Here is a 23,609-nt window from a genome sequence, read left to right as displayed (position 1 = left end):
ACGCTCGGCCTCGCGTCTCCGCCAATGGGAGGCGCCAATGCCGCCTGCGCGGCGCGCTCCGCCCGGGGATTGGCTGCCGCACACGGCAGTGGGCAGAGCGGCGTCCGCTGCGGCCGCGGCCGGTCGGTGTGTCGGTGCGGAGCGGCCATGACCGCGCACAGCTTCGCGCTGCCGCTCGTCCTCTTCTCCGCATTCTGGGGCCTCGTGGGCATCGCCGCCCCCTGGTTCGTGCCCAAGGGGCCGAACCGCGGGTGAGTGAGGGCCTCGGAGGGGTACTGGGGGCGGGGGTCTGGGAGCGGGCCTCGCCGTTCTGACGCCGGTTTCTCCGCAGGGTCATCATCACGATGCTGATCACGACCGCCGTGTGCTGCTACCTCTTGTGAGTACCGCGAACCAGGGCCTAGTACCGCTCCCCACCTCCCCCATCCTCCATGTGGCTTTATCGGGCCTGGTGGCAGCTGCTCAGCCTTCCACCCGTGGAAGAACGGGACAGCCCCGGGGCTGTGGACTGCCTCCCTCCTGGGACAGCAGGTCCCTCTGCCGGCCTCTTGAGGCAGCAGCACCTCGGGATCCTGGTCCCTGCCCCCATGCTACCAGGGCTGACAGCGGGTTGGGTCCCTTTGCAGCTGGCTCATCGCCATTCTGGCCCAGGCCAACCCCCTCTTCGGGCCGCAGCTGAAGAACGAGACCATCTGGTACGTGCGCTTCCTCTGGGAGTGAGCAGTCCCTGGGAGCTGGCACCTGAATGGAGACCCCCCTCAAAATCCTCACCGTGAGTGGGCAGAGGGCTGGGGTGGCAGAGGTGTCCCCACCTGCCTGCCTGTGTGTGGCTGGGGAGGGAGCTGCAGCCTGGTCCTTGCTGGGTGGGAGATGCTTTGGCCTCTGTGCATTGTGGCTGTGGTGAGTTGGTCTTGATGTAGGGCTGCTGGTGCTGCACTGGACCTGAGCAAACCAAGCGCTTCCACCTGAGTCTGTGGTTCACTAGGTTTCTGTGGAAGCTCTCTCGTGGTTGCAGTTTGGTACTAACTTCTCCTCCTTTCTCCCTCCCCCAGCTCCTGCTGCTGTTCCAGCCTCTATCCTCCTGTACCAGGCAGCGCCCAGAGGTGCTGGGACAGAGGCTGGACCCGCTGCCCCAGGACACCCTGAGCACTGCAACCTGGACCAATGATGCCTGTGCCCCTGAGCATAGCAAGCAGCACCCCTGCCTGGGACAAGGGCCTGGTAATCCCAGCCCTGGGAGCAGCCATACTACCAGGGAAAGATCCTCTCATCTGGCACCGTGCTGCAGTCACTGACACTGAGCACTGTCCCAAGAGGGCTCTGTGCGTAGTGCCAGTGGATCCTGTCCCTGGAGTGCTCGCCCTGCTCCCTCCAGCGCATTCAGCCCTAGCCCCTGAGTGAAACCACTGCTCGTAGCCCAAACTGCCCAACTAGTTGCCATATCCCTGGTCATTTCAGGCACCAGCTGCCCTTCTGTGTGAGAAGACCGGAGCCTGTAATCCTCCTCTGTTGTATGGTCAGTCTCCTGCAGTGAGGGTGGTCTTGGCTAAGACACAGATTCTGTCTGTAGGTGTGGGAAGGCAGGGCTGACCCTGGAGGAGCACGTGGGTGTGATGAGGGAGGTGCTGGGGTGCAGGGCAGGGGTTCTGCTGTTTGGCAGCCTGCTGGGGGGAGTTAAAGTGCTGCTGTGTGTCCTCCTGCCTCTGCAGTGAGGGTGCTGCAGTAGTGTCTAGCTCCCCTCAACCCCCCCACCCTTCTGTCCAGGTTCTGCGAAGAACCGAGTAGGGTGCAATGGTTCAGATTTCCCTTTATTTATCAGATAATTTATCAGTATTTATTTGTCTGTGTTTGTTAGATTTGTGTTGTGGAAATAAATCCTTTTTCTAGTAAGTGATGCTGGAGGCAGAGTCACTTGCTGCTTTGAAGCTGAGGAACAGTCTTGGCTTTATTCAGACTTCTTCCCTTCACCCCAAACCTGCTCTCGCATCATGAGAACAAGGCTGGGATCCTCAGCTGTTGAGCAGGAGGTTCACGGCACAGTCATGCCTGGGAAGTTTTATCCTTGATGCCAGCTGTGCACTCGTCCTGTGGGACCAGGGTCACGGGGTGGCAGCAGCATGTGCCAGAGGGAGAACTGGGGACCTGCCCAGCCCCTCTGGTGGTGGGCAGCTGTGCTGGGGCCAGCCCCATGGCTGTGCAGCACCTGGAGAGGCTTACTGGCCTCTTTCCCAGGCATCTCCATAAAACCTGGGTGAGGAATATGGTAAAAAAGCAGAGCAACATCTTCCAGGGGCTCTTGCATGAGCAGCAGAGGATGCTGTCTCCAAGGATCACAACAGTTGAGTTTGGATCATTTTCCCTTGCTGCCACCAGCTTGGGAGGTGAGCTCAGCTATCCTGCTGGAATCACAAAGAACATCTGCTGGCAAGAAAGCAACACCTTCATCCCACCACAGCAGCACAAAGCAACACTGAAGATGTGTGCTGGCCCCTAGTCACACCACCACCCAGGAGCTGTCACAGCTGGGGACATGCTTGCTAGAAAACAAGACCAGTGTTGGATGGCTCAAGGGGTTTGTTTATTGCTGCAGGAATGAGAACAGCTGAGTTCAAGTAAAAGGTGACAAAACTTCATTAGGTCATCAGGGGCTCCGGCCCTGGGGAGGAGGCTTGTGCCTGGGTGTGCAGCCGCAGCCCTGAGCAGCCCTGCGGCAGGGTGCTCGGCTGGAGTGAGGTGGTTTCTCCAAAGCCAGGCCCAGCCTGCGTTCACAGAGAACCACTGGTCCTGGTGCTAGTCCCCAATTAACGCGTGGGACGCCACAGGGCAGATGCGCCCAGAAGGGAATGTACAAAAGGAAATGCAGCCCACTTTGGTGGTGCCTTAGGAATGAGTCCCTGAGCCCTCAGTGCTGAGCCTGGGGCACTGGCAAGGACCACAGGAGGATTATCCTGGGAGAAGACATGGCAAAGAGCAGGACACCTCTGAAGGAACATTCTGAGGGGCCAGGCTGGGAAAGCAGCTCACGGCTCACCTGGCTCCTGCAGTAACTTTGCCAGCGACTGCTGTTCTCTAGCCTGTGGGCTCATATGGGACTGCAGAAAGGCCACCCTGGATGATGAGCCGCAGCACCTCACCAGCTTGCTCTGCAAACCAGTGTCTGAGTCATGGGGTGGCTCAGTGCTTCAGGCCACAGCCCTGGGTTGGCTGCCTAGGTGATAGTGTCCCGTTTATCTGAGGGACTTTCCAGTGCTGCAGCCTTGAGCCCACTGGCAGTAGAGGACTTTGCTCCGCACTGTGTAGCGAGATGGAGGCCGAAGGCCAAGGAATGCAAAGATTAGGACTGGGGTGAGGCAGAGAGGAAAGCTCTGGTGGCTGTAGGTGCCTCGGCCCAGCGGTTCTGGTTCTGATGTGGAGATGATGGAGTACAGAGTTGAGATGATCTTCAAGAAAGAGTCCAAGCCCTCGGAGCCCAGGCTGTCAGCCAGTCCGGTTCTGCTGGTGCAACTGGACAGTGGGTACCACCGGCGTCATGGCCCATTTCCCTGGCCTGGCGGCACCACCACCTTGTCCAGCCAGGGCAGGCTGAGCTGGGCTGCGCGCAGCTGCCGGCGGTGGATGCGGCGCAGCCGCAGGAGGTAGAGGACAATGGCCAGCACTACGACCAGGATGCAGGCAAAGAAGAGATAGTGGTTGTAGACAAAAGAGAGGCGCAGCCAGGAGGTGTGTGCTTGCCGGATGCTCTCTGGCCGGAGATCCCTGCAGAGAGGAGAGTCAGAACAGGCTGCAGGATGCCACACTGCTGCTCCCCTTGCCAGGGTGGCAGAGCCCTCACCCAATGTGGTAACCTTGCTCTTCCCCAACCACCCGTCCCTGAGCGATGCCATCAGCAAGCTGATGGTACCTGAGTGGCAGAAACCGTGTCTTGTAGAGGATGGCGCCCAGTGTCCACTGCACCTCTCGGTCATACACCAGCTGGGCCGTGCGCAAGCTGGGGTAGTCCAGGGGGAAGCGGAAGCCCTGGTGAAGGACTTGGTACATCCAGGCTGATTTGAAGCACTGATACCTGCAGGAACATCAGCCAGGTGCTGCCACCTGCACCGTGGTCCTTCACCCCAGCAAAAGCCCCCTGAGAGGTCTGACTGTGGCACCGCCCTGCAAAGCCACTTACTTCAGCCGGTGCTGGTCGGCATGTGACGAGTAGAGGCCACCACGGAACCGCTGGGTCAGCACCTCCCATCGCTGGCTGCAGTACTCCTGAGGGAAGGAGAAGTCAGTGGAGAACCAGCCCCTACTCCCTCATGGCCCCAGGAACAGCAGCACGCACCTGGGCAGCAGAGGTGAATGTGGGGGCACTGTATTGCCCCCCCAGCCGCAGCACGTCCTCAGTGCAGTAGAAAAATTCAGAGAAGCCGTAAAATTCACTGTTGTCAAAGTCGATGGGGGCTTTGTAGGCCCCCAGCAGAGAGGCCTGGCTGCTGTTGGACCCATCCAGGAGGGGCTGCAGCAGCTCTGCGCAGGCTGGCCAGTCCCCTCGTCCCCGCACATACAAGGTTTGGCCACCCCTGGCCACTGTGTCCTCCAGCCCCACAGGCAAGCAGGGGTCCAGGAAGGGCATCTCAGGGCTCAACCCTGTCTGCTGGCTGTGCAGGCTGGAAAACAGGCAAGGAAAGAAAGGCAGTTGTACAGTGGGTCCTGTACCACCCCAAAAAGCTTAGTCTAACACTGCCCCACATCCGAATACCCCCCACACCAGACTGGTCTGTGTGCCCCTGTACCCCGCAGTGCTGGTGCCCCCCCGCCACTTCCTGCCAAAGCCAAATGCACCAGATCTGTCACACTAACCCACGGCCATGTGCCCATAGCAATGCAGGGTGCAACAAGGCATGGCCCACGCCACCCAGCTCACAGGGATCCACACCCCTGGGCAGCCCCCGGGGATCTGGAGGCAGGGTTTGCTCCTGGCACAAGAGTACCTGGGCAGCAAGCCTCTCCGCCTCTGGCGACAGCTTCATGTAGTGCTCTGGGAAAGGGAAACAAGAGACAGAGAGCTCGAGGTGGGGATGCGATGGAAAGATGTGCTGAGTGAGTTGGTGCTGGAGAAGGAGAGAAAGTCAGAGCAAGAGAAGCCAAAAGCCACCAGGAGGCCTTCCCGCAGCCTGCCGTGAGGGGAGGAGGAGGAAGAAGGCAGGGAGCTGTGGCACGGATAATGCCCTCTGGGCTCAGGGAAGGGCAAAGCCTGTGCACCCTGTGCCAGCCTGGGCATCCGCTACTGCCAGCGTGGCTGTGAGAGCTGTTATCGCCATGAACAGCTCTTGGGGCAAATCCAACGAGGGGAGGGTGGCGTGAAGGAACCAGCACCCCATTTTGCAATGCCCCAGCATGGGCACCGCTAGGCAAGGCAGCAATACCGGTTGTACACATGGGTCTGGTTCAGCACAAGCTCTTCGTAGCGCTGCCGGGCAAAATTGCCCCCGAAGCCCAGGAAGGTGTTGACATAGACACGGTACACGTGGCCAGCATGCTGCACGTCACAGCCCAGGTTGAATTCCGCCAGCAGGCTCTTGGCAGCTTCCTCCTGGGGATGCAGAGAGGTCTGTGATGAGCAACAACCCAGGGAAGGCAGGGGCTGCTCTCAGGGCCAGCCGGCCAGATACACACCTGCTGCGGGGAGGAGAAAGCTCCAGAGTCGGGCACTTCATAGGCGATCTGCAGGGAGGCGCCCCCCATGTCCAGGATCCCAACTGTTCGTTTACGAACCAGGGACCCTCCCTGGTTCCCCAGTGCTACAGCGACCACCGCATCCTCTTCTGCAACCCACAGCAGCGCGTCAGCGAGGGGCAGGGCCTGGGGCACCATCTCCTCCCTTCCACCATTACCCCCTGCAGCAGCTTCGTGGGGCTCCTCCACCCCTGCAAGCAGCCCTGGAGATCGCCTGTGGGGCAGCAGGTCCTGGCACTTGAGGCTGGCTGCCCCACAGCTTTTTAAGTTCCCCCAAAGCATCCATCACTGGAAGCCACTATAGGAATGCTACTACAAACCCTCTCTCCCTGGTTCTTCTCCCAAAACGCTGCAGGTGGCCCCCTCACACAGGGACTTATTCCTGCGATTGAGGCAGATGCCCCTCCAGGTCCAAGAGAGTTTCACACACACAGCTGGGTTCAGGCATTGCCTGGCCAGAGGGACAGATGCTGCACGCCCCAGAGCCTGCTCTGAGTTCCACCACCAAGACGAGCCCCAGCAGGGCTCTGCTAAGACCCTCCCAGCCACCCAGCAAGCAGTTAAACTCACCATCCTCATGATCAAACCGACCCAGGACAAAGTTGATGCCAATCCAAGCATAGACCCCTGTACAAGACAGAAAGGGTCATTACAGCAACACACTAAAGGGAATGAAGCAGTGTTTTGAGGAAGCTCCTACCTTCCTGTTTCCCTGAAATCACTTCTGCATGTGATTTGGAGAAGAGGAAATCAAACTCCAGGGGCACGTTTCTCACCAGGTCCTCCAGGATTGCAGCTTGCTGCCTGCGAGGGTGCAGCAGAGAGAGAGATGCTAAGGGACCTTCACCAGCAACACTCCTTCATGGGAGTGCAAGAGACACCAGGATCCCCCTGCAACACAGCCCATATCCAGCCCACAAGCCCTGCTCTGCACCCAGCATGCTTTGGAGATGAGAAACTACATCTATTTGTTTGAGACTTCAGTTCAAAGTGTCTCCTCTCATCTCCCTCCCCATGTGCTCAAACCTTCCTTCTGCACCCTTACTGCTCACCCCAAGTGATGCACCATTTCCCAGATCTCCCCCAGGATTCCCAGGTCCCCCAGAAGGCTCAGGACAAGGTTGTTCCCTTCCCCCTTCTTGTGGCTGAGGGATCCCAGCAGGACCCTGGCTCTCCCTGGACAACTGCCAATGAACTCACCTCTCGGGCAGCAGCCGCATACCTGCCGTGCACAGGATGTACAGCGGAGTTTCCTTATGCTTCTGAGCCGGGACGTGGGCCGCTGCGAACTGAAGCAGAGGGCGCAGGTACGGCGTGGCTCGCTGCGGGGCTGCTGCCGCCACGGAGATGCCTGCGCAGGGGAGGGAGGTGTGAACCAGTCAGCCCCACGGCGGGCAGGGCCGGACCCATCCCGTGACCTCCGAGCTGAGAATGGAGAGGGCTGGCACCGACCTGGTTTAATTTTCTTGACGACAGGGCGGCTGCTCCGGTCCCTCATCTGCTTGATATCCAGCAGGTCGTGGGGGTTCCCGTTGTGCGGGGGCCAGAAGTAGACGAAGACCCGGGACCCGCTGCTCCCGCAGTCGATGACTACTCCGTAACTGAGGGCCGAGTCCTCCGTGTCAGTGGCCGACAGATCCTCCACCCGCGCCAGGTACCTGGGGCCCGGGGAGGGGGCGAACAGGGCGTGTCAGCACAGGCGGGCAACGGCGGGCCCCGGGCCCCGGCAGCCCTGTCCCCGCTCACCTCTCGTCGCGCCGGGCGGCGCGGTGCGGCGCGGCCCAGCGGCGGGGAGCGGCAGCCGCCAGCAGCAGCAGCAGTCCCACGGCGAGGCCAAGCCCCAGCGCCGCCGGGCGCTGCCGCGGGCACGGGCACGGGCACGGTCCCGCCGAGCGCCACGACGGGCAGGAAACGCCGATCCTGCGGGCAGAGGCCACAGCTCAGCACCGGGCCCGGGCCGGCCCCGGCCCCCCGGTCCGGCCCCGCTCACCTGGCCATGTGCGCCCGCCGCCGCCCGCGCGCGCATCGCCCCGCTGCCGGCACCCGGCACGGGCACCGACGGCCACGTCACCAGGTGCCCCTGCCGCGGCCAATAGGGGCCTCCGCCGCCGAACCCGGCCGGGCGGCGCCCCGCCCTCCGCGGCCGCGGAACCCAATCGGGCCCACCGCCCCCCGGCGGAGCTACGCCCATGCGGGCCCGTGACCAATCGGACGGGGGCGAGGCGGCGCCCCCAGGCGGCCGGGGAGCACGTCTTGCTTCGCCCTTGCTCCTGCGCCCGACCTTCGCCGGGCTGCGTCACCAGGAGACTTTCTCCCGCGCGTCCTATCGCAGCTCGGGCGCGCCCCGCGCGCCGCGGCCGTCACCGCCAGCGCCCAGCCAATCCGAGGCTCCAAAATAAACAACACGCGCCGAGAACCGGAGTGGCGGGAGAGGTGGCCAATGGTGGCTCTATGGCCCCGCGGAGAGGAACCGCGGGCAAACGAAAGGTCGCGGGCCCTTCGCCCAATGGGCTGCCCGGTGGGGCGGGGCGCGAGGTTGAGACACCCAATGGACTGCACGGGACGGCGGGGCGGTGAGTCCCGGTAGCCAACGGGCAGCGCGCCCGAGAGCGCCGGAGGCAGCGGCCGGCCAGTGGCGGCTTCCGAGTCGCGGCGGCAGCGGCCAATGAGCGCGGCGCGCGGGGGCGGTGGGAGTCGGGCCGAGCCAGTGGGCCCGCGACGGGGGCGGGCGACGGGCGGCGGCGGCCAATGGGCGCGGCGGGGCGGGGCCAGAGCCGGGGGGAGCGGAGCGGCGCGGGGCCCGGGCGGCGGCGGCGGCGGCGCCATGGAGCTGGGGGCGGGCGCGGGCCCCGGCGCGCGGGGCAGCGCGGAGTCGGGCCGCGTCCTGCTGCTGCTGATGGGCGGCGGCGCGGGCTGGGCGCGGCGGGGGGGCGCGGACGCGGGGCCGGGTCCCGGTGCCGGCGCCGGCCCGGAGGGGCCCGAGGCGGCGCGGGGCCCCGAGCCGCGCTCTCCGCCCGCCCCTGACTACGAGGCACTGCCGCAGGGCGCCGCCGTCTCCACGCACATGCTGGCGGGCGCCGTGGCGGGCGTCATGGAGCACTGCGTGATGTACCCCGTCGACTGCGTCAAGGTGCCGGCAGCGGCGGCAGGCCCGGGCCGCGGGGAGGGGGCGGGGACGCGGCGGGAGCAAAGCGGGGCCTTGCCGGGAAGGGGCGGGGGGTTTGTCCCGGCCGGGCCCCGCGGGGGTGACGGGCCGCCCGCCCGGGCCGTGTGTTGCAGACGCGGATGCAGAGCCTGCGGCCCGAGCCCGCCGCCCGCTACCGGAACGTGCTGGAGGCCCTGTGGCGCATCGCCCGCACCGAGGGTGTCTGGCGGCCCATGCGGGGCATGAACATCACGGCCACCGGCGCAGGCCCGGCCCACGCCCTCTACTTCGCCTGCTACGAAAAGTTAAAAAAGACGCTGAGCGACGTTATCCACGCGGGGGGCAATAGCCATGTGGCCAACGGTACTGCGCACGGGGGCCGGGGGCTGTCCCCCGCCACGCTGGGCTGGGGAGCGGGGTGGAAAGAGGCCGAGTTCTGTCCGTAGGGGGTCCGGGGCTGGTCCTGCCTGGTGCGGGACTGGGGTGCCACGGGTGTCCCGACGCCCCCTGCTCTCGCCAGCTGCGTGGTGCCGGGCAGGGGGAAGCACCAGCCCTGTGCCTGCTGGAGCCGCTCCCAGGTGTCCGACTTGGAGCAGGTTGGTGGCCCTGGCTCGGGAGGATGCTGGTGGACAGGAGCTGCACGCAGGGGAGCCAGGACCGGCCACAGCCCCGTGGGTCGGTGGTGCTGGATCTCGCCCTGGGAGCACCGCGTGGTTTCGAAGTCGGTCTTGCTGTGGTGCCTGTTACTCGCCTCAAGGAGCTGCTGTGGTGGGGAAAGCGAGGGGCCAAGGAGGGAACAGGGCGCCTCCCGCCCTCGGCAGAGCGCAGCAAAGTGCCGTCAGGTTTCTCCATCTCCATGGGGCACAGGGACACTTGACATCCTCTGGGCCCCTGCCAGGTGGTGGCAGTGGCCAGTGCCCCACACGATGGGCCTGAGTGAGTCCTGGTCAGCCCGCGGACTTGTCAGCCTGTCACAATCCTCTTCCTCTCTTTCTTGGTCTCTCTCTGGGTGGGAACCACTGAGGACCAGCCCACCTCTTGGAGGGAAGATGGAGGCCACCTTTGGATCTTGCCCGCTTGCAGATGCCTCCTCCTGTGCCTTGGCGTGGGACTCGGGGCTGTGGTGGAGCCCCGGGGTCCCTCGCCTCCCTGGCTACATGTGGCAGTTCTTGTTTTGCAGGTGCAGCCGGGTGTGTAGCAACGTTGCTCCATGATGCAGCCATGAACCCTGCTGAAGGTAACGATGGTCCTGGCCTGCCAGGGAGGGGAGGCGCGGGGTCTGCCTAGGCCGCTCGGGTCCCTTTGTGGCACAAAGGGTACTCTCCTCAATGCTCGACTGCAGGATCCTGTGGGGCCCAGTGGTTGCAGCTCTGTTTAGGGAGCCCAGTGGCTGCCTGTCATGGAGAAGAGATTAATTCTGGGGAGTGCAGCAAACCCCAGCTTATGAGGAGCTGGGAGAGCACCAGCCTTTGGCCCACAGGTTTGACTGGGAACAGTCACCTGGAGCGGGAGAGGTGGCAAGAGAGGTGTGATCTATACTGCTGAGGTCATTCTGAGTGTGTGGAAACTGGGCTTTGCTGTGGCGAGATCTTGGGAAGAGGAGTTATAATTCTGGGCTTGTGTGCAAGAAGGAAATGGAAAGAATGGGGTACAAAAAGCATGCTAGAGAACCCAGGAAAAAGAAGATCTTGGGTTGTGGAATGTCCAGAAGATACTGATTTTCTTGAGCCTGATAAATATGAAAAAGGCAGAGAGACTTTTTATTAATGTCTGTTAATGTGGTGGGAGGAGGAGGAATAACGAGGAAAGAGCAGTCATTAATGTATTTTTTCCTCTTTAAACTGGAGGGCTCATGGCAGTCCTGGCTCCAGCTGATCTGGGACCAGCAAGGCTCATTCCTTCCCTGGAGCTCATCTTGTTATCACGACTGTAATAGTTTGTAGTTGCATCATTTTTAGCTCCTTGTGGTCATATTGAAATAGGGGGAGGCAGGACAGCAGCAGGCTGCACCCTGGGCTCCCCTGCCCTGCTCTGGATGTGTCACAGGGGGGTTGGCCTTTGGTTCTTCCCTTTAAGTGGCTTTTTTGGCAGTGGCCGCTAACAATTCCTGGCTGTTGGGCTCTGCGACATGCTGTGGTTATTCTGGGCCGCAGTGGGGGTGGCTGGGGAGGGACAAGCTCACCCAGATCAAGACCTGTCTAGAAAATAGTACATGCAGAGGGGGTTCTGACTGCGTGGTAACTCTGCAGCGGTGGGTGGGGAAATGTCAGTCGCTTGGGAGCGAGGGTGGATCTGGAGTATTAAGTGCCTGAGTATGGGGATGTTCCGTGGGGCTGTGGCAGCTGTGGGGTTTGCAGGTGGTGATGTGTGTGTGACAGTGATGCCTTGGGAGATCTAAATGGCTGCCGTCCGTCCTGGGGACACGCAGGGCACTGCTGGTCTGAGTTGTCCATCATTAGCTCTTAAGCCAGCGTGACTAACCTCTGGGCGCTCGCAGGAAGCCTGGCTTCACACTTACCCTTTCTCTCTCCTCTTCCCCTCCACACCTGGGTCCTGGCTGCTGCTGCTGGCTGCCACCCTCCGTCCCAAGTGGTCAAACAGAGGATGCAGATGTACAACTCACCTTACCAGCGTGTGACGGACTGTGTGCGGGCTGTGTGGCGCAACGAAGGGGCTGGAGCTTTCTACCGCAGCTACACCACCCAGCTCACCATGAACATCCCCTTCCAAGCCATTCACTTCATGACCTACGAGTTCTTGCAGGAGCAGCTAAACCCCCACAGACAGTACAACCCAGGCTCCCATGTGGTCTCCGGAGCCTGTGCGGGGGCTGTTGCTGCCGCTGCTACTACGCCTTTGGACGTTTGCAAAACACTGCTAAACACCCAGGAGTCCCTGGCCTTGAGCTCCAACATCAGCGGACACATCACAGGCATGGCCAATGCCTTCAGGACGGTGTACCAAGTGGGCGGCGTGACCGCCTACTTCAGAGGGGTCCAGGCAAGAGTCATTTATCAGATGCCCTCAACGGCGATCGCCTGGTCCGTGTACGAGTTCTTCAAATACATCCTCACCAAGCGCCAGGAGGAGCGGCGGGCTGGGAAGTGAGCCAGAGCCGAACATCATTCCAGACCTGCTTCACCTCCCCTCCTGGTTTGTCGTCTGACCCCCCTCCCTTTCCGTTTGGTTTGTGTTGAAGAGAGGGGGCAGCACAAGTCCTTTGGGGCTTAGCGATGCCATGTCTTGCCTGTGGCTGCTGCAGCTCTGCCCAGGCAGCACAGCTTTCTCTCTCCCAAGATGTCGCGCTGGGAGCTGCAGCACAGGTCACGTCCCCTGGCACTTCTGTGGAGCTGTGCTCCTGTCCTTCCCTGAACAAAAACAACTCTCACACAAAGCTCACCCCTGCTCAGAGGGGAAGGTGAAATCCCTGCCTCCGGCAGGGCCAAGCTGAGCTCGCGGACGGCGGGGGGTGTCGGGGGCTTTGTCTGGCTTTTGGCTGAAGCAAAGTGTAAGCCTTGCCGTTGTCTTGTTGCACGCACACGTGATGCTGCCTGCCCTGCTGGTGATGGGGGAGAGGATGGCACTTGAGGAGGGGAGCCTGTAGGTTTGTTATTGTTCCTGCTCTCGACACCTCCAATAAAAACAGTTCTGCTCTGTCCTCATGTCCCCTGCTTACTCCCACATGGCCCAGTGCCCAGCCCTGACAGCTTTCTGACAGTGTCTGGTGCTGAGCTCTTTTGATGGGTGCCAGAGGGGAAAGGGAAGTGGGGTCTGGGGGTGTCAGTGGCAGGGAGGGGGCCTGCCTGGTCCTGCCACCCTGGCAGCGTGCAGTGGGGAGAGTGGTCCCCATCCTCTTTGGCTTGTGGCCCAGCCCATCGCCCACTGTTGGCACAGGCCATGACCCCACTGGAGAAGCTGAGGTTGATGTTCCTCAGCTAGGCAGTCCCACAACCCCAGTCCGACTGATCAATGGCAGGAGGGTCCTGGGTTATGTGTGTAGAGAACAGCACGTGAATTTCAACGCTGGGTGAGGCTGGAGGTCTCTCTGCATCTCAGATGGATTTGGGGCTGAGCAAGGCTTTTGCCTCCTTGTTTTGAGCAATTAAACTAGCTTTTGGCTTGTTGGGCCTCTTAAAACTATCAACACACTTGTCCAAAATGCTAATATTTTGTCTAATGATAATTATTAGAATAGTTTTTTTATTTTACCATTTTCTTAGCTGTCTTGATACCAACTTCTTTAAGGGTTTCACCCAGCTCTGGGCCTGTGAGCCAGCCTTGATGGGTCATGTGCTGAGCACCGAAGCATCGTTAGCTGCGCTGACTTTCCCAAAGCAGAGCTCTGGTTCCTCGAGCCAGGTGCTGTTGAGTGATGCCTGTCTCTGGTGGGGTGCTCCCACAGTGCTTGCAGGAGGGGCATCTGTCCCAGGGTGCCATGCCCAGAATAACTCCCTGGAGGAAATGCATTCACAGCCATGGTATGTGCTGCTAGTGAGCATCTCGGCCAGTTTGAGACCCCCAGCCTGGCCTGGGCTGCTCGGGGGGCTGTCAGGGTGGGCCATGACAAAGGGAAGGAGGTTTTCCTGTGACTGGAAAGGCTGCTGGGTGAGCAGTGGGGATGCACAGTCCTCAGGGACATCGGGCCCCAGCACTGCTGGGAGGCTGGAGGGCAAGGATCTCACACTGCAAGGCTGGGTGCTCAATACCTTGCCCAAGCCCCATCCCAGCCCCCCTCCACCTTTCCCTTAAGCACTGCTCTTGTCCCTGGTTCCTTACGATGGGTGGCAAATGCTGAGTGACCTCCAGTGGGATTTTTGAGGGCTGCCCAGCAGGTCTGAGTGTCCCTGGGCACAGAGAGGCCACAGACACTGCCCCACAGCCCAGGTCCACCTGGCCTGTGCGCATAGCCTCTGCTCCCTGGCATGAGCTGCAGGCTCCTGGTCCTTGCCTTTTCTGCACAAGCCAGGGAATAAGAAGCTCCTTAAAGAAACAAAAGGCATCAGAAGGTGGGAGCCACCAGTTTTCTCACTGTTTCAGGAGCTGGGGCTTTAAGAAAGAGCCTGAGTATTGCAAGATTTGGCAACCCTGCAGCTCCTCCACCCAAAAGGGAGAAATCTGAGAAAGAGAAATGTCTGGGAGAGACCAGGGGAGGATTAGCCTGGAGGGCAGGGCATTAGACACAAGACGGGTACAGCTGCGCTCTGCCAGGACAGGTCTCCCTGCCCAGAAGCTGAAAACTGTTGGCTGCAGAGCTGCAGCTTCGATTTTAGCCCTCACCCTGCACTGGGGTAATAAGAGACCCCACAAAGGGAAAGGCATAAACACAAGCTGGGAGGAGGGACATTCACACTATTAAATCCATCAGCTGCTAGAAGAAGCTCTATAAATGTCAACAGGTGATGGCATGATGGAAGGTGACTCCAGGATGTTTCCAGGAATAACTGCTCACAGAAGTGCTGGGGGAGGAAGCGAGACCCCCGGTAATGGGGATATGATAAGTCAGCACAGCAGAGCTGCTGCCAGTTGGCCCCTGGCAATGGCATGGCTTTGCTGGTCTCCCGGTGCTCTGCCAGCGCAGGCAGCAACAGCCCGGCAGAGAATGGTGCTGCCTGTGAGGGGTCTGGCTCTGCAGGAATGACAGAACTGCCCAGGGCGTTTCCAAATATCCCTTGGGCCACAAAAAAATGGAAAAACCCTGTCCTGCTGCCATGTCCATCCCCTGAGCTGAACCTCTGCCACAGACCAAGGGCTGGCCATAGGCACGTGCAGCTGCTCCCCAGCTCTGCCAGGGTGGGGTGTCCCCTCACCAGCCAGCCCAGTTCCTCTGGCATCTTTGACGTGATGAGATGCCCAGGGCTAACAGAGTTATTGGCTGGTTCAGCTATGGCCACTGCCTTTCCAAGTTCTGATAGTGCCTTGGTGAAGCCATGCTGCTCTGGGTCTGTCTTGTGGCCTCCTAGGTATTTGGCTGCACTTTGGGTGAGATGCCTCCTACAGCCTCTTCTGAGCAAAGACGCTATTTTTGACTTTCCAGAAAAGCAGCTATGCTCAGCCCAACAGAATTTTGGAGACAACCCCTTTTCCTTTCATCTCCCTGCAGGATCCTGGGCCACATCCATCACAGGCAGGGATTTGCTGTCCTGACTTCCTGTGCCCAGCTGCCTCCCTCAAGTCCTGTCTTGTCCTGCCACTGGTGCTGGGGGGCTCCCAGGTCGGGGTGAGCCCCACAGCCCCCGAGCAGGCAGAGCCAGGCAGCGCTGCTGGCCTTGTCCTGCTCCGGGTGACAGATCTGGGGCTGCTGCAGCTCTGCCATGGCACAAGCCCAAGCTATTTCAGGCAGCCCGAGTTTGCCGAGTCAGGAGCAGCTCAGGAGCCCCCAGCCACCTTCCTGGGGTAACTGGAGAGGCCCGTGCTCCTGTGGGGTGAGGGGAGCTGGGAGGGGGTTCATCTCCTCCAGAGCAAGAGGGGAAGGCCCCTCCAGCACATCTGCCCCATACCTTCAGTTGGGGGCTGAAGGGCTCCTGACCACACATGGTGCTGGGTCCCAGCCCACAGGGGCCTTTGCTGGCCCTGCTCTGTGGTAGGCAGGGAAGCAATGGCACTGCCCTGCCAAACTGCACTCCTGCACCTTCCCTGCTGGTGCCCTGGATTACCTTGAGCTTTCCTGCCCCCCAGCCCTGTTGTAGTGGGTGCTGAACAGCCCTGCTCAGTGGGAGGAGGTGGTGGGAGTCCATGGGTAACATAGAGGTAGGCTCCCAGCCTCCCTCCAAGCTCCAGCCCATCCCAGCTCTGGGATTCCTCAGGGCTCTGTCAGACCCCAATAAAGTTGTACAAGTTCTCATGACCCCACGGCCTTGCAGCGGTGGAAAACAAGGACGCTGGCGCTGCCTGGACACAGAGCAGACATTGCCTCTGGTGGGCTCTGGTAAACCTTCTTCTGACCCACATTACTGCTTCAGTTGAACCACTGAGAGACAACCCCTGGCTGGGTTGGTCCCAGCCTGTGTGACTCCGGCTGAGCATCGCAGAGGTGCAGGGATGCAGGGAACGTAGCCTGAAAGGTAAAACCAAGGCTGAAAACCTGCTTTATTGGCTGTAAAGAGCCATCAGAGGAAGCAATCCCCTGTGTGTCTGGTTTGATGGGGAGATTTTGGTAATACCCACACTTGGCACGGGGTTAGGTGTCACAGCTGCCCAACAAGGGGCTGCAAAGTAGCTCTGGGTAGATGCTGCCTGGCTGGAGCTGGGTGTGGACAGCCAGCATGTCACACTGAGGGGGTGGCAGAGGTGGGAGAAGAGCTGCTCCTGGGCTGCGTGAAGGTGAGACAGGGGTGGCAGCAGGGATCACTCTCCCAAGGGCACACAGGTAAGCACAGTGGGGACAGCTCAAGTGCGTGGTGACACTACAGCCTGCCCTGGAATCAGTCTCAAAAGCAGCTGAAAGAAGGGCTGTTCCAGGAGATGGGGGGGCTCCAGCCTTAATCTCCCGGGCCCAGCATGCCTGCAGGTATGGTGCTGCCAGCAGTGCTAGCCCCAGAGAAACCCTGCAATTCCCCTGGGGCACCCGTGGCACAAGGGCTGACATAAGAGCCTCCTGGCAGGGCACAGGCTGTCTGGCACAGCTACGTGGGTGCCCAGAGAAATGCAAACCCAAGCAGCCTTCTCCTCTGTCCCCAGCACCTTTAGGTGCCCATTAGACCTGAGTGGTATGTTGCTTGGAGCACTGCCAAGGGCTAGAAAAAGGGAGGCAGTAGGGAATCAGGCCAAAACTGGGCTGTGTCTCCAGCAGGAACACAGCACCCTCTCGTGAGGACACAGGCACCAGGAAATAGACACCTCAACCATCATAAATGTCCTTGGGCTAAGACTTGCTGGGGTGAACGAGGTAGCTAGAGGCTGCAGGCAGTGCTGGGGCATCAGGAGCTTTGGGGGGTGCTCCTGGTGTTGGGTCAATTGCTCCACTCTGGAAAAGAGAAGATAATCAGAGCTAAAAACCTTCTGGGTCTCTCACAAAGACATGCTGAATGCTTGTGCTCAGTTAATAAAACAGAGAGACCAAAACATTGCTCACTAGAAAAGGACCTGCACAGTGGCTAGAATCTGGGAGAGGATGCTGGCCCTGTCCCCGGCTCTCCCACCGCAGTGGGGGCATGTGTGCATGCTTTTCTTTCACCCTGTGTACAAGCCCCAGTGATGCTGCTCGCTGCAGCAAAGCTCCTGCGTGCATTGGGGGACTCCAGCTCCCACAGAGCTCAGCCGTGGGGAGACACCAGCCTGCCCGGAGTCAACACAACCAGCACAGCCTTCCCGCTGCCCAACATGTCCCATCGCTGTCACCAGCGCCAGGGAAGCGATGCCAGTGGGGGCACACAGCCCTGCCCCATTGCTCTGCAGCCTCCCAAGCCTCGCAGGGGCACTCGGGCACCCCCGGACCAAGCCAACACCAGACGCAGAGTCCCCGTAGAATGTGGCGGGGACAGAGGGATACCTGTCATTCCCTGTCCCCGGGTGCTTGCCGATAGATGGCGGTGGCGCATCTCGCTTGGGGACAGGCCCGGGAACAGTGTCCCAGCTGTCAGCGCAGAGGACCTGGAGTTCCCTGACAGCACCTCGCCAGCAGCCAGGGACCCCTCCGGCTCTGGCACCGCCCCCCTGCAGCAGCTCCGGGTGCGACAAAAGGTCATCCACGGAAAAGCGACTGCGGATTTTGTTGCCCAGGCAGGGGAAGGTGGCAGGGCATAGCCAGGAAGGGCTCCAGCTGAGCTCCAGGGCAGCTCTGGCCTTCAGCCATGCTCTGGAGGGGACAAAGATGCAGTCCCCTTCTCTGAAGGGGTCACCTGAATCTCTCATAGCAGTGCTGTACCTGGTCTCACTGATGCAGGGAGGAGAGAAGGAACAGGTGTAGTCATGTTGTGATGCATAGGACAGGCTGGAGTACTGGAGAGGGTCTGTGGCTTATCCAAGAAAGGTAGGCAGGTCCCTGGCCCTCGTGCAGGCAGGGAAGTAGTGGGAGAAACCCTTGCTGGAGGCTCCACAGCACATGTACCAATATTTTAATTAATTACCTGATCCATGCCTGGCCACAGGCCTTATTGGCACTGGAGAATGCTTGTGTGACAAGCCCGCATTGTCATCACGAGGAGGAGCTGTCAGTTCCACAGAGCAGCCTCAGCAGTTCCCAGCTCATGGCACAGGGTGGCTACGGTGGGAAACCCTGCAGAGCAGGAGCTGCCACCCCAACCCAGCTCCAACACAGAGGGGCAAGAGCCAGGCACCACCCCATCATGCAGACGGGTCCCCAGGCTGCCAGCCCCAAAGCAGCAGGAGTTGACTGTGCCCAGATGGAAGTAGATGGGACCAAAACTCAGAGAGATCTGCCCAGCTTCATGGCCAAACTTGCCAGCCTCATCTTGCTCCATGGCCAGGTGAGCTCCTTGCTGATGGCAGCAAGTGGGTGGTGAAGAGAGAAGGATGAAGGGTACGAGGGAGAGGGATGACCACACTGCAGGGGAGGAATGAAAAAAAATGTCAGGAAGTAGAGGAAATGAGAGCACATCTGCAGTGCTGCAGAGGGAGCAGTGATATTTGCATGCAATCCTGGGCATGACGGAGAGGCCTCAGAAAACCAGTGAGCACTGGCATTTGGATAGAGCCTTCCTGGAAACCACTGGACAGAGGCAAGCTCTGCTCATGGGCTCCTCCTTGGCCAGGAACCCTGAATGAAAAACAGAATTGGAGACCATGCACAGAGTGGGACTCATGCCTGGTAGTAAAAGTCTGGCCAACCCTAGTCCCTCCTTTTCTTTAAGTCACTCTGTTGTTTTAGAGAATCTCATCGCTGCCTGAAATCAACCAGCACTTCCCCTCCCTGGCTCCCAAACAGCAGTAAATCCCCGTTTGACTAAGGAGAAACAACACGCGCCCTCTGCCCCTTGACTATGGCCCTCCCCATCCCCCCGCGATGTACCACCACCGCAGCAGGGCCATGCGAGTAGAGCTTGCACCAGCACCCTGTGCCTCTTGTATCACATCCCGCCTGCAGCACCCCGCTTTGCCCTGGGGCACAGGGGACAGGGTACGTCATGGATGGGCGCTGCCTCCAATATGGCCACGCAATGACTTCCCTCCATTGTATCTCCCCTCCCTGGGCAGCCTGTCCAATCTGCAGTCTCCCATCATCTCCCTCCCACCAGCCTCCACTGGCTGTTCCTCCTCTTTGGAGCACTTCACTTCCGCTGCCCTGCTCTGGGCCCTCCGGCACCGCCAGCTCTTTGTGCTGCTCCGTCCTCCACATCAGCTCAGGGGCTTTGGGCGAGAGTCTGCAGAGGGGTCCCTCCTACTAACCCCCTGCCCTCCCCCCAGTCTGAGCTGGTAAGACAGCTGGGATCTGTCCCAGGAATGGGGCTTCCTATGGTGGATATCCAGAACCTTCCACCACTGCGCCACATCGGCCTGCAGTGAGGCCTCTCGGCATCCCCTGGCTGGGTTCTGCTCCAGCTTCACATGGGGAGAGCAGGGCTGGGGAACACACATGAGTGTCATCAGGTGTCAGTGGGGTCAGCACAATACTGACCTCACGCCTACGGCCATTTTGGTGTTTGATAATGCTCATACTGCCTGGCATTGCTTCTTACAATGTGGCCATGGGGTCCCTGTGTACCCCTTTGATTTACTTAACTGTCCATGCTCCAGAGGCTGTGGCTACAGACATGGGCAGCGTGTCCCATGCCAGGGCTCTGGTCTCATCTGGAGCATCTGAGTGCTGCTGAGGATGCAGCGGATTTCTAACCAGCTGCCACGTACTTGGAGATGTGCTAAATTGGGAGGTCCTCTGACACAGCCTGATTTTGGAGGAGCTTTTATTGCGGTTAGGATTTCTCTGGCTTGCATACCAAGGCATGTACTCACATGGGTCCCCTATTTTTGCAGACAACAGTCTGGCAGAACATGGAGGAAAATGCAACTCTTTCCTATGGCAGAGACAAATCTGTCCACCCTCACCGCTGCCGCAAAGAGAAAGCATTACCTATCTTTGTTCTTGGCTATCCTGTTTCTACCCACGAGACCACAGGGCATTAACCACTCATCTCCGAAAGCCAAGAGAGGGGCCTGGGCTTCCTCTCCCGCGACACCTTGCTGCCATCCAGCAAACAATCGGCTGGGTGTGCCGCATCCTCTCCCAGCGCCGGCCGCGCAAAGCCTGCCGGCCTCGGTGTGGGTGGTGGGACAGCGGGGTGCTGGGCCGAGCTGGGGCCTGCTGCTTGCCCGCTCTGTCGCCACAATGTTGCAGCTAAAAGAATTTATCCGGCTCTTTTCAAGCAGCAAACCTCAAGGGTGCGCGTTCAGTTTGTGCGGTGAAAATGCAGAGCATAAAACCAGGTTTAGCAGCGCGAATGGTTGTAACCTGCTGCTTCTTCCATGGCAGGCAACAAAACCTGTTTCTCTGCTCGTGACGGAGGGACCATCGCACGACACACATGAGGAGGACAGGGGAGGACACGGTGGGCATCGCTGGACGAGGGGGGAGGCATACCGAGCCCTTGGGCTGCATCCGTCCCGGCGGCTCCGAGAAGATCCCGCTGCAAACATCTTCGGAATCTCTAGTGTTGCGGCCAAAGAGACACGCGGGACGGTGCGAGAGGGCTCTCCGCGCCTCCGGTCTCCGCTGCCACTCAGGCGGGCCAGACAGAGCTCCGCGGGTGTCCAGCCCTCCCCGGGTGCGGCTCCGGTCCCAGCGGCGGCACTCGGTGGTACCCGTACGGCAGAGGCACGGCCGCGGCGGCGGAATCGGGACCGCCCCAAGAGCTCCCGGGCAGCTGGACGGGCTGCCCGGGACGGGGCTGCAGGGAGGCGACACCGCGGCCGGTCCCGCGGGGCTCGGGGGCCTCGGCTGCCTCCTCCCCCTGCAGCCGAGAGAAATGGCTGAACATGTAGCAATAATGCCCCAGCATTCAGGTTGCCCGGCCCGGCCGGCCCTAATCAGCGGCTCGCGGACCCCCCTCCTCTCCTCCTGTGCTCCCAGAAAGGGGAACAAAACCCAGCACGTTTCTGCAGCCCCCGCGCATAAAGCGCCGGGCCTGGGCCTCAGTGGGGGGCAAAGCGGCCCGTCAATCTCGGCGCCGGGGCCCCTTTGTCCCTTGCCTCCCTGCCACACCTTTTGTTCCCGAATCCAATAAGCGCCTATTCCCGCTACCTTCCTCGGCGGCTCCTTTCAGCGCCGGCCCGGCGGCCACAATGGGCCCGGCTCTGAGCTGCGCGGCCCCATTCAGCGCCCTTGGCACGCTCACAAGCCGGCCGGGCCGCCCTGCCCCGCGGGCACGACGCTGCGACTGCCCCGCCGCCGGGCACCAGCCCCGGCCCCGCCGGGCACCGGCCGCTGGCCGAAGGAGGAGCGGGCGGCAGATATTGCACCTGGTTTATTGGCTGACTCGGCGAGCTGGCGCTGGCAGTAACCGATACAGAGTAGATAGAGGGGTCGCGGCACCCCCGGAGCCCGCCGTCGGCTTTTTACAAGCAAAGCTGCTCCGCTGACGCGGTGCGATCGGCTCCGGCCCGCTCGGCCGTCGCGGCGGCTCCACGGGGCGGCGGCGCTTTGCTGCGAGCTCGGGCGGCCCCGTCCTGCTGCGCCGCCCCGCTCGCCGCCGGCCTCTCACCGCGGCCCGCGGGAGCGCCGGGGTCCCGCCGCGCCGTCCCTCTGCTGCCGCCGCTCCTTCGGTCCAGGGCGCGCGTTGCGCAGCGCGCAGCCGGGCTGCAGTGCGGGTGATAACGGGGCCTCGGAGCTGCCGGGCCGTCCTGCAGGTCCGCTCCCGGCCCTCAGTGCGTGCAGGCTACCAGGCCCGGATGCCCTGCAGTGCGCCTTGGCTGCAGGAGGGCCCCGCCGCCGCCTGGTGCAGCGGCTGGCCGCCGCCGAAGCCACCCAGGCCGCCCACGTTCACGAAGGGACCGGCGGCCGCCGCAGGGCTGCAGGCGGCTTGCATGGAGGCGCCGCCGGTGCCCGCCGGGTAGGTGCAGCCGTAGCCGGGGTTGTAGGAGGCAGCGTTACCGTAGCCGTAAGCGGGGAAACCGTTGTAGGAGTAGGGCCCGTTGTATGCTGAGCTGTAGCCCTGCGACCCGCCGAGGCACGGCTTGCCGTCGCGGACCAGCACGGGCACGGCCACCCTGCGCGGCGGCGGCGGGGCCGCGGTGCCACCCAGCTCCAGCGACTTGTCCTGCCGCTGCCGCTTGCACTTGTAGCGCCGGTTCTGGAACCAGATCTTCACCTGCGTGGACGTGAGCTTGAGGCTGCTGGCCAGGTGCTCCCGCTCGGGCGCCGACAGGTAACGCTGCTGCTTGAACCGCCGCTCCAGCTCGAAGACTTGCGCCTGGGAGAAGAGAACGCGCGGCTTCCTCCGGCTTCGCTGCTTTGGCCTCTCCACCTCCTCCGCCTTCTCCGCGGCATCCAGCGGCTTCTTCAGGACGCAGATCTCTGCACGGGGGAGCACAGGTCACAGCTGCACCTCGCCGACGCCGGGCGCTCGCTGCTCCGACGGGCCCCACCGGCGGGCGAGAGGCCCGCGCCGCGGACAGCCACGCGCCCGTCAGACTACCGCGGTGCGGGTGGGGAGGCAGCGCCGAGACCGGCCACCATCGGCAGCGCCTGTGACTGGGAAGGGGCGGTTCGGGCTGCGAAGAAGGGCACGTCTCCCCGTCGCCGGCGGGATAGCTGCTCTGGCACCGCGGGGCCAACACCCGGGTCGCACCGCGAACGGCGCCGGGCACCTGCTCTGCCGCCTCGCTCCCGGAGACCCCTGCCGCAGCGGGTGCAGGTTGGGCCTAACCCGCCCCGTTCCTCCTTCTCCACTACCGAAATTGTGTAGCGTGGGCCTGATCCGGCAGCTCCGGTTCGGAGCCCAGCGGAGAGCTTCCCCGCAGAGGCGCTTACCAGGGAGGTGGTGAGCGTGGTGTGAAGAAGGGCGGTGGCAGCCCTACTTGCCAGTCCCGGCTGGACATGCCCAGGGGACGCGGCGGCGGGGACCCGGCCGCAGCGCCGGGAGCGGCGCTTCGCGGGGCGATGCCCAGCGGGGCTGGGAACGCACCGTGGGGAACGAGCGCGGGCCCGTCCCGGCAGTGCGGGGCGGAGCAGGGGAGCGCGGCGGGGCCGATACTTACTTGGATCGCGGACCGCGGGTTCCAGCTCCTCTCCCGGGCCGGGGGCCTCGCAGGAGCCGCGTAGCACGGCGTGCACATAGTTGTCGGCGGAGATCCGCGCGTCCGCCTGGCTGCCGGGCGCTGCCATGGGACTCAGGTAGGACAGCTTCTCCTCGTCCTCTTCCTCCTCGCCGTCGGAGAAGCGGGCGCCGTCGGCCGCCGCCAGCAGGCAGGCGGCGGGGTGGAAGTGGTGCTCCAGGTGGTGCGGGAGCTGGGCCCCATAGTGCGGGTCCTGCTGCTGCTCCAGGTTGAGGATGTCTTTGACAGAGAAGGGGGTGGAGGTGACGGGGCTCGGTAACATCATCAGGGCAGCGCAAGCGGTCAGGCAGTCCCGCGGGACCGGCTCGGCGGGGAGCGCCGCGCCCGGTGCGGGGGGAGCAGGCAGCGCCGAGAGACGAGGGGCCGTGCCTGCTCCTGTCTAAGTTGCCTCCATTAGCCCGGCGCTGGGGGTCTGCGTTTTGTTACAGCTTCTGCAGGGACAGCCAAAGGCTCGGGAGCCTCCTCTGCCCCGGGCCGGCACGTCACGGCGAGGAGGGGCCGGGGGCGGCCTCGCTATTGG

The 23,609-nt window shown here is 61.9% G+C and overlaps 4 protein-coding genes across 5 annotated transcripts; 2 read left to right on the top strand and 2 right to left on the bottom strand.

Moving 5' to 3' along the window:
- The first annotated feature begins 54 nt into the window (after positions 1–54).
- ATP6V0E2 (ATPase H+ transporting V0 subunit e2) lies at positions 55–1,894 on the top strand. The gene is made up of 4 exons (XM_065067260.1): positions 55–251; positions 332–379; positions 627–772; positions 1,053–1,894. Exons 1-3 carry the CDS (start codon positions 148–150, stop codon positions 718–720), a joined length of 246 nt encoding a protein of 81 aa, XP_064923332.1. The 5' UTR covers positions 55–147; the 3' UTR covers positions 721–772; positions 1,053–1,894.
- Positions 1,895–2,556: 662 nt separating this feature from the next.
- Positions 2,557–8,303, bottom strand: ENTPD7 (ectonucleoside triphosphate diphosphohydrolase 7). Its single transcript, XM_065067232.1, has 12 exons — positions 7,709–8,303; positions 7,465–7,638; positions 7,171–7,376; positions 6,919–7,069; positions 6,419–6,522; positions 6,289–6,345; positions 5,659–5,807; positions 5,409–5,575; positions 4,325–4,649; positions 4,169–4,254; positions 3,902–4,063; positions 2,557–3,756 (listed from the first exon to the last, which is right to left on the bottom strand). The coding sequence occupies exons 1-12, from the start codon at positions 7,714–7,716 to the stop codon at positions 3,528–3,530; spliced, it is 1,818 nt and encodes a 605-aa protein (XP_064923304.1). The 5' UTR covers positions 7,717–8,303; the 3' UTR covers positions 2,557–3,527.
- Positions 7,236–12,521, top strand: SLC25A28 (solute carrier family 25 member 28). Of its 2 annotated transcripts, none has more exons than XM_065067253.1 (4): positions 7,236–7,372; positions 8,998–9,226; positions 10,044–10,100; positions 11,454–12,521. In XM_065067253.1, the coding sequence occupies exons 2-4, from the start codon at positions 9,004–9,006 to the stop codon at positions 11,969–11,971; spliced, it is 798 nt and encodes a 265-aa protein (XP_064923325.1). In that variant the 5' UTR covers positions 7,236–7,372; positions 8,998–9,003; the 3' UTR covers positions 11,972–12,521. The 2 variants fall into 2 exon arrangements, with proteins under 2 accessions (XP_064923325.1, XP_064923324.1); XM_065067252.1 differs by lacking the exon at positions 7,236–7,372 and adding an exon at positions 8,369–8,848.
- An 8,743-nt stretch (positions 12,522–21,264) lies between these two features.
- Positions 21,265–23,354, bottom strand: NKX2-3 (NK2 homeobox 3). The gene is made up of 2 exons (XM_065067255.1): positions 23,012–23,354; positions 21,265–22,328 (listed from the first exon to the last, which is right to left on the bottom strand). The coding sequence occupies exons 1-2, from the start codon at positions 23,352–23,354 to the stop codon at positions 21,691–21,693; spliced, it is 981 nt and encodes a 326-aa protein (XP_064923327.1). The 3' UTR covers positions 21,265–21,690.
- Between the last annotated feature and the right edge of the window lie 255 nt (positions 23,355–23,609).

The sequence above is a fragment of the Columba livia genome, chromosome 6 (assembly GCF_036013475.1).
Source record: "Columba livia isolate bColLiv1 breed racing homer chromosome 6, bColLiv1.pat.W.v2, whole genome shotgun sequence".
Lineage (NCBI taxonomy): Eukaryota > Metazoa > Chordata > Aves > Columbiformes > Columbidae > Columba > Columba livia.
This window is presented reverse-complemented; position numbering and strand designations above follow the sequence as displayed.

Excerpts from the sequence above, each read along its gene's own strand:
- NKX2-3 (XM_065067255.1), bottom strand. The coding sequence starts at position 23,354 with ATGATGTTACCGAGCCCCGTCACCTCCACCCCCTTCTCTGTCAAAGAC. Across the intron at positions 22,329-23,011 it reads ACCCGCGGTCCGCGATCCAA|AGATCTGCGTCCTGAAGAAG; the intron begins GTAAGTATCGGC and ends TCCCCCGTGCAG.
- ENTPD7 (XM_065067232.1), bottom strand. Across the intron at positions 7,070-7,170 it reads CGTCAAGAAAATTAAACCAG|GCATCTCCGTGGCGGCAGCA; the intron begins GTCGGTGCCAGC and ends TCCCCTGCGCAG. Across the intron at positions 4,650-5,408 it reads CAGACCCATGTGTACAACCG|CCTGCACAGCCAGCAGACAG; the intron begins GTATTGCTGCCT and ends CCTGTTTTCCAG.
- SLC25A28 (XM_065067252.1), top strand. The coding sequence starts at position 8,384 with ATGAGCGCGGCGCGCGGGGGCGGTGGGAGTCGGGCCGAGCCAGTGGGC. Across the intron at positions 9,227-10,043 it reads CAATAGCCATGTGGCCAACG|GTGCAGCCGGGTGTGTAGCA; the intron begins GTACTGCGCACG and ends CTTGTTTTGCAG. Across the intron at positions 10,101-11,453 it reads AGCCATGAACCCTGCTGAAG|TGGTCAAACAGAGGATGCAG; the intron begins GTAACGATGGTC and ends CTCCGTCCCAAG.
- ATP6V0E2 (XM_065067260.1), top strand. The coding sequence starts at position 148 with ATGACCGCGCACAGCTTCGCGCTGCCGCTCGTCCTCTTCTCCGCATTC. Across the intron at positions 252-331 it reads CCCAAGGGGCCGAACCGCGG|GGTCATCATCACGATGCTGA; the intron begins GTGAGTGAGGGC and ends GTTTCTCCGCAG. Across the intron at positions 380-626 it reads GCCGTGTGCTGCTACCTCTT|CTGGCTCATCGCCATTCTGG; the intron begins GTGAGTACCGCG and ends GTCCCTTTGCAG.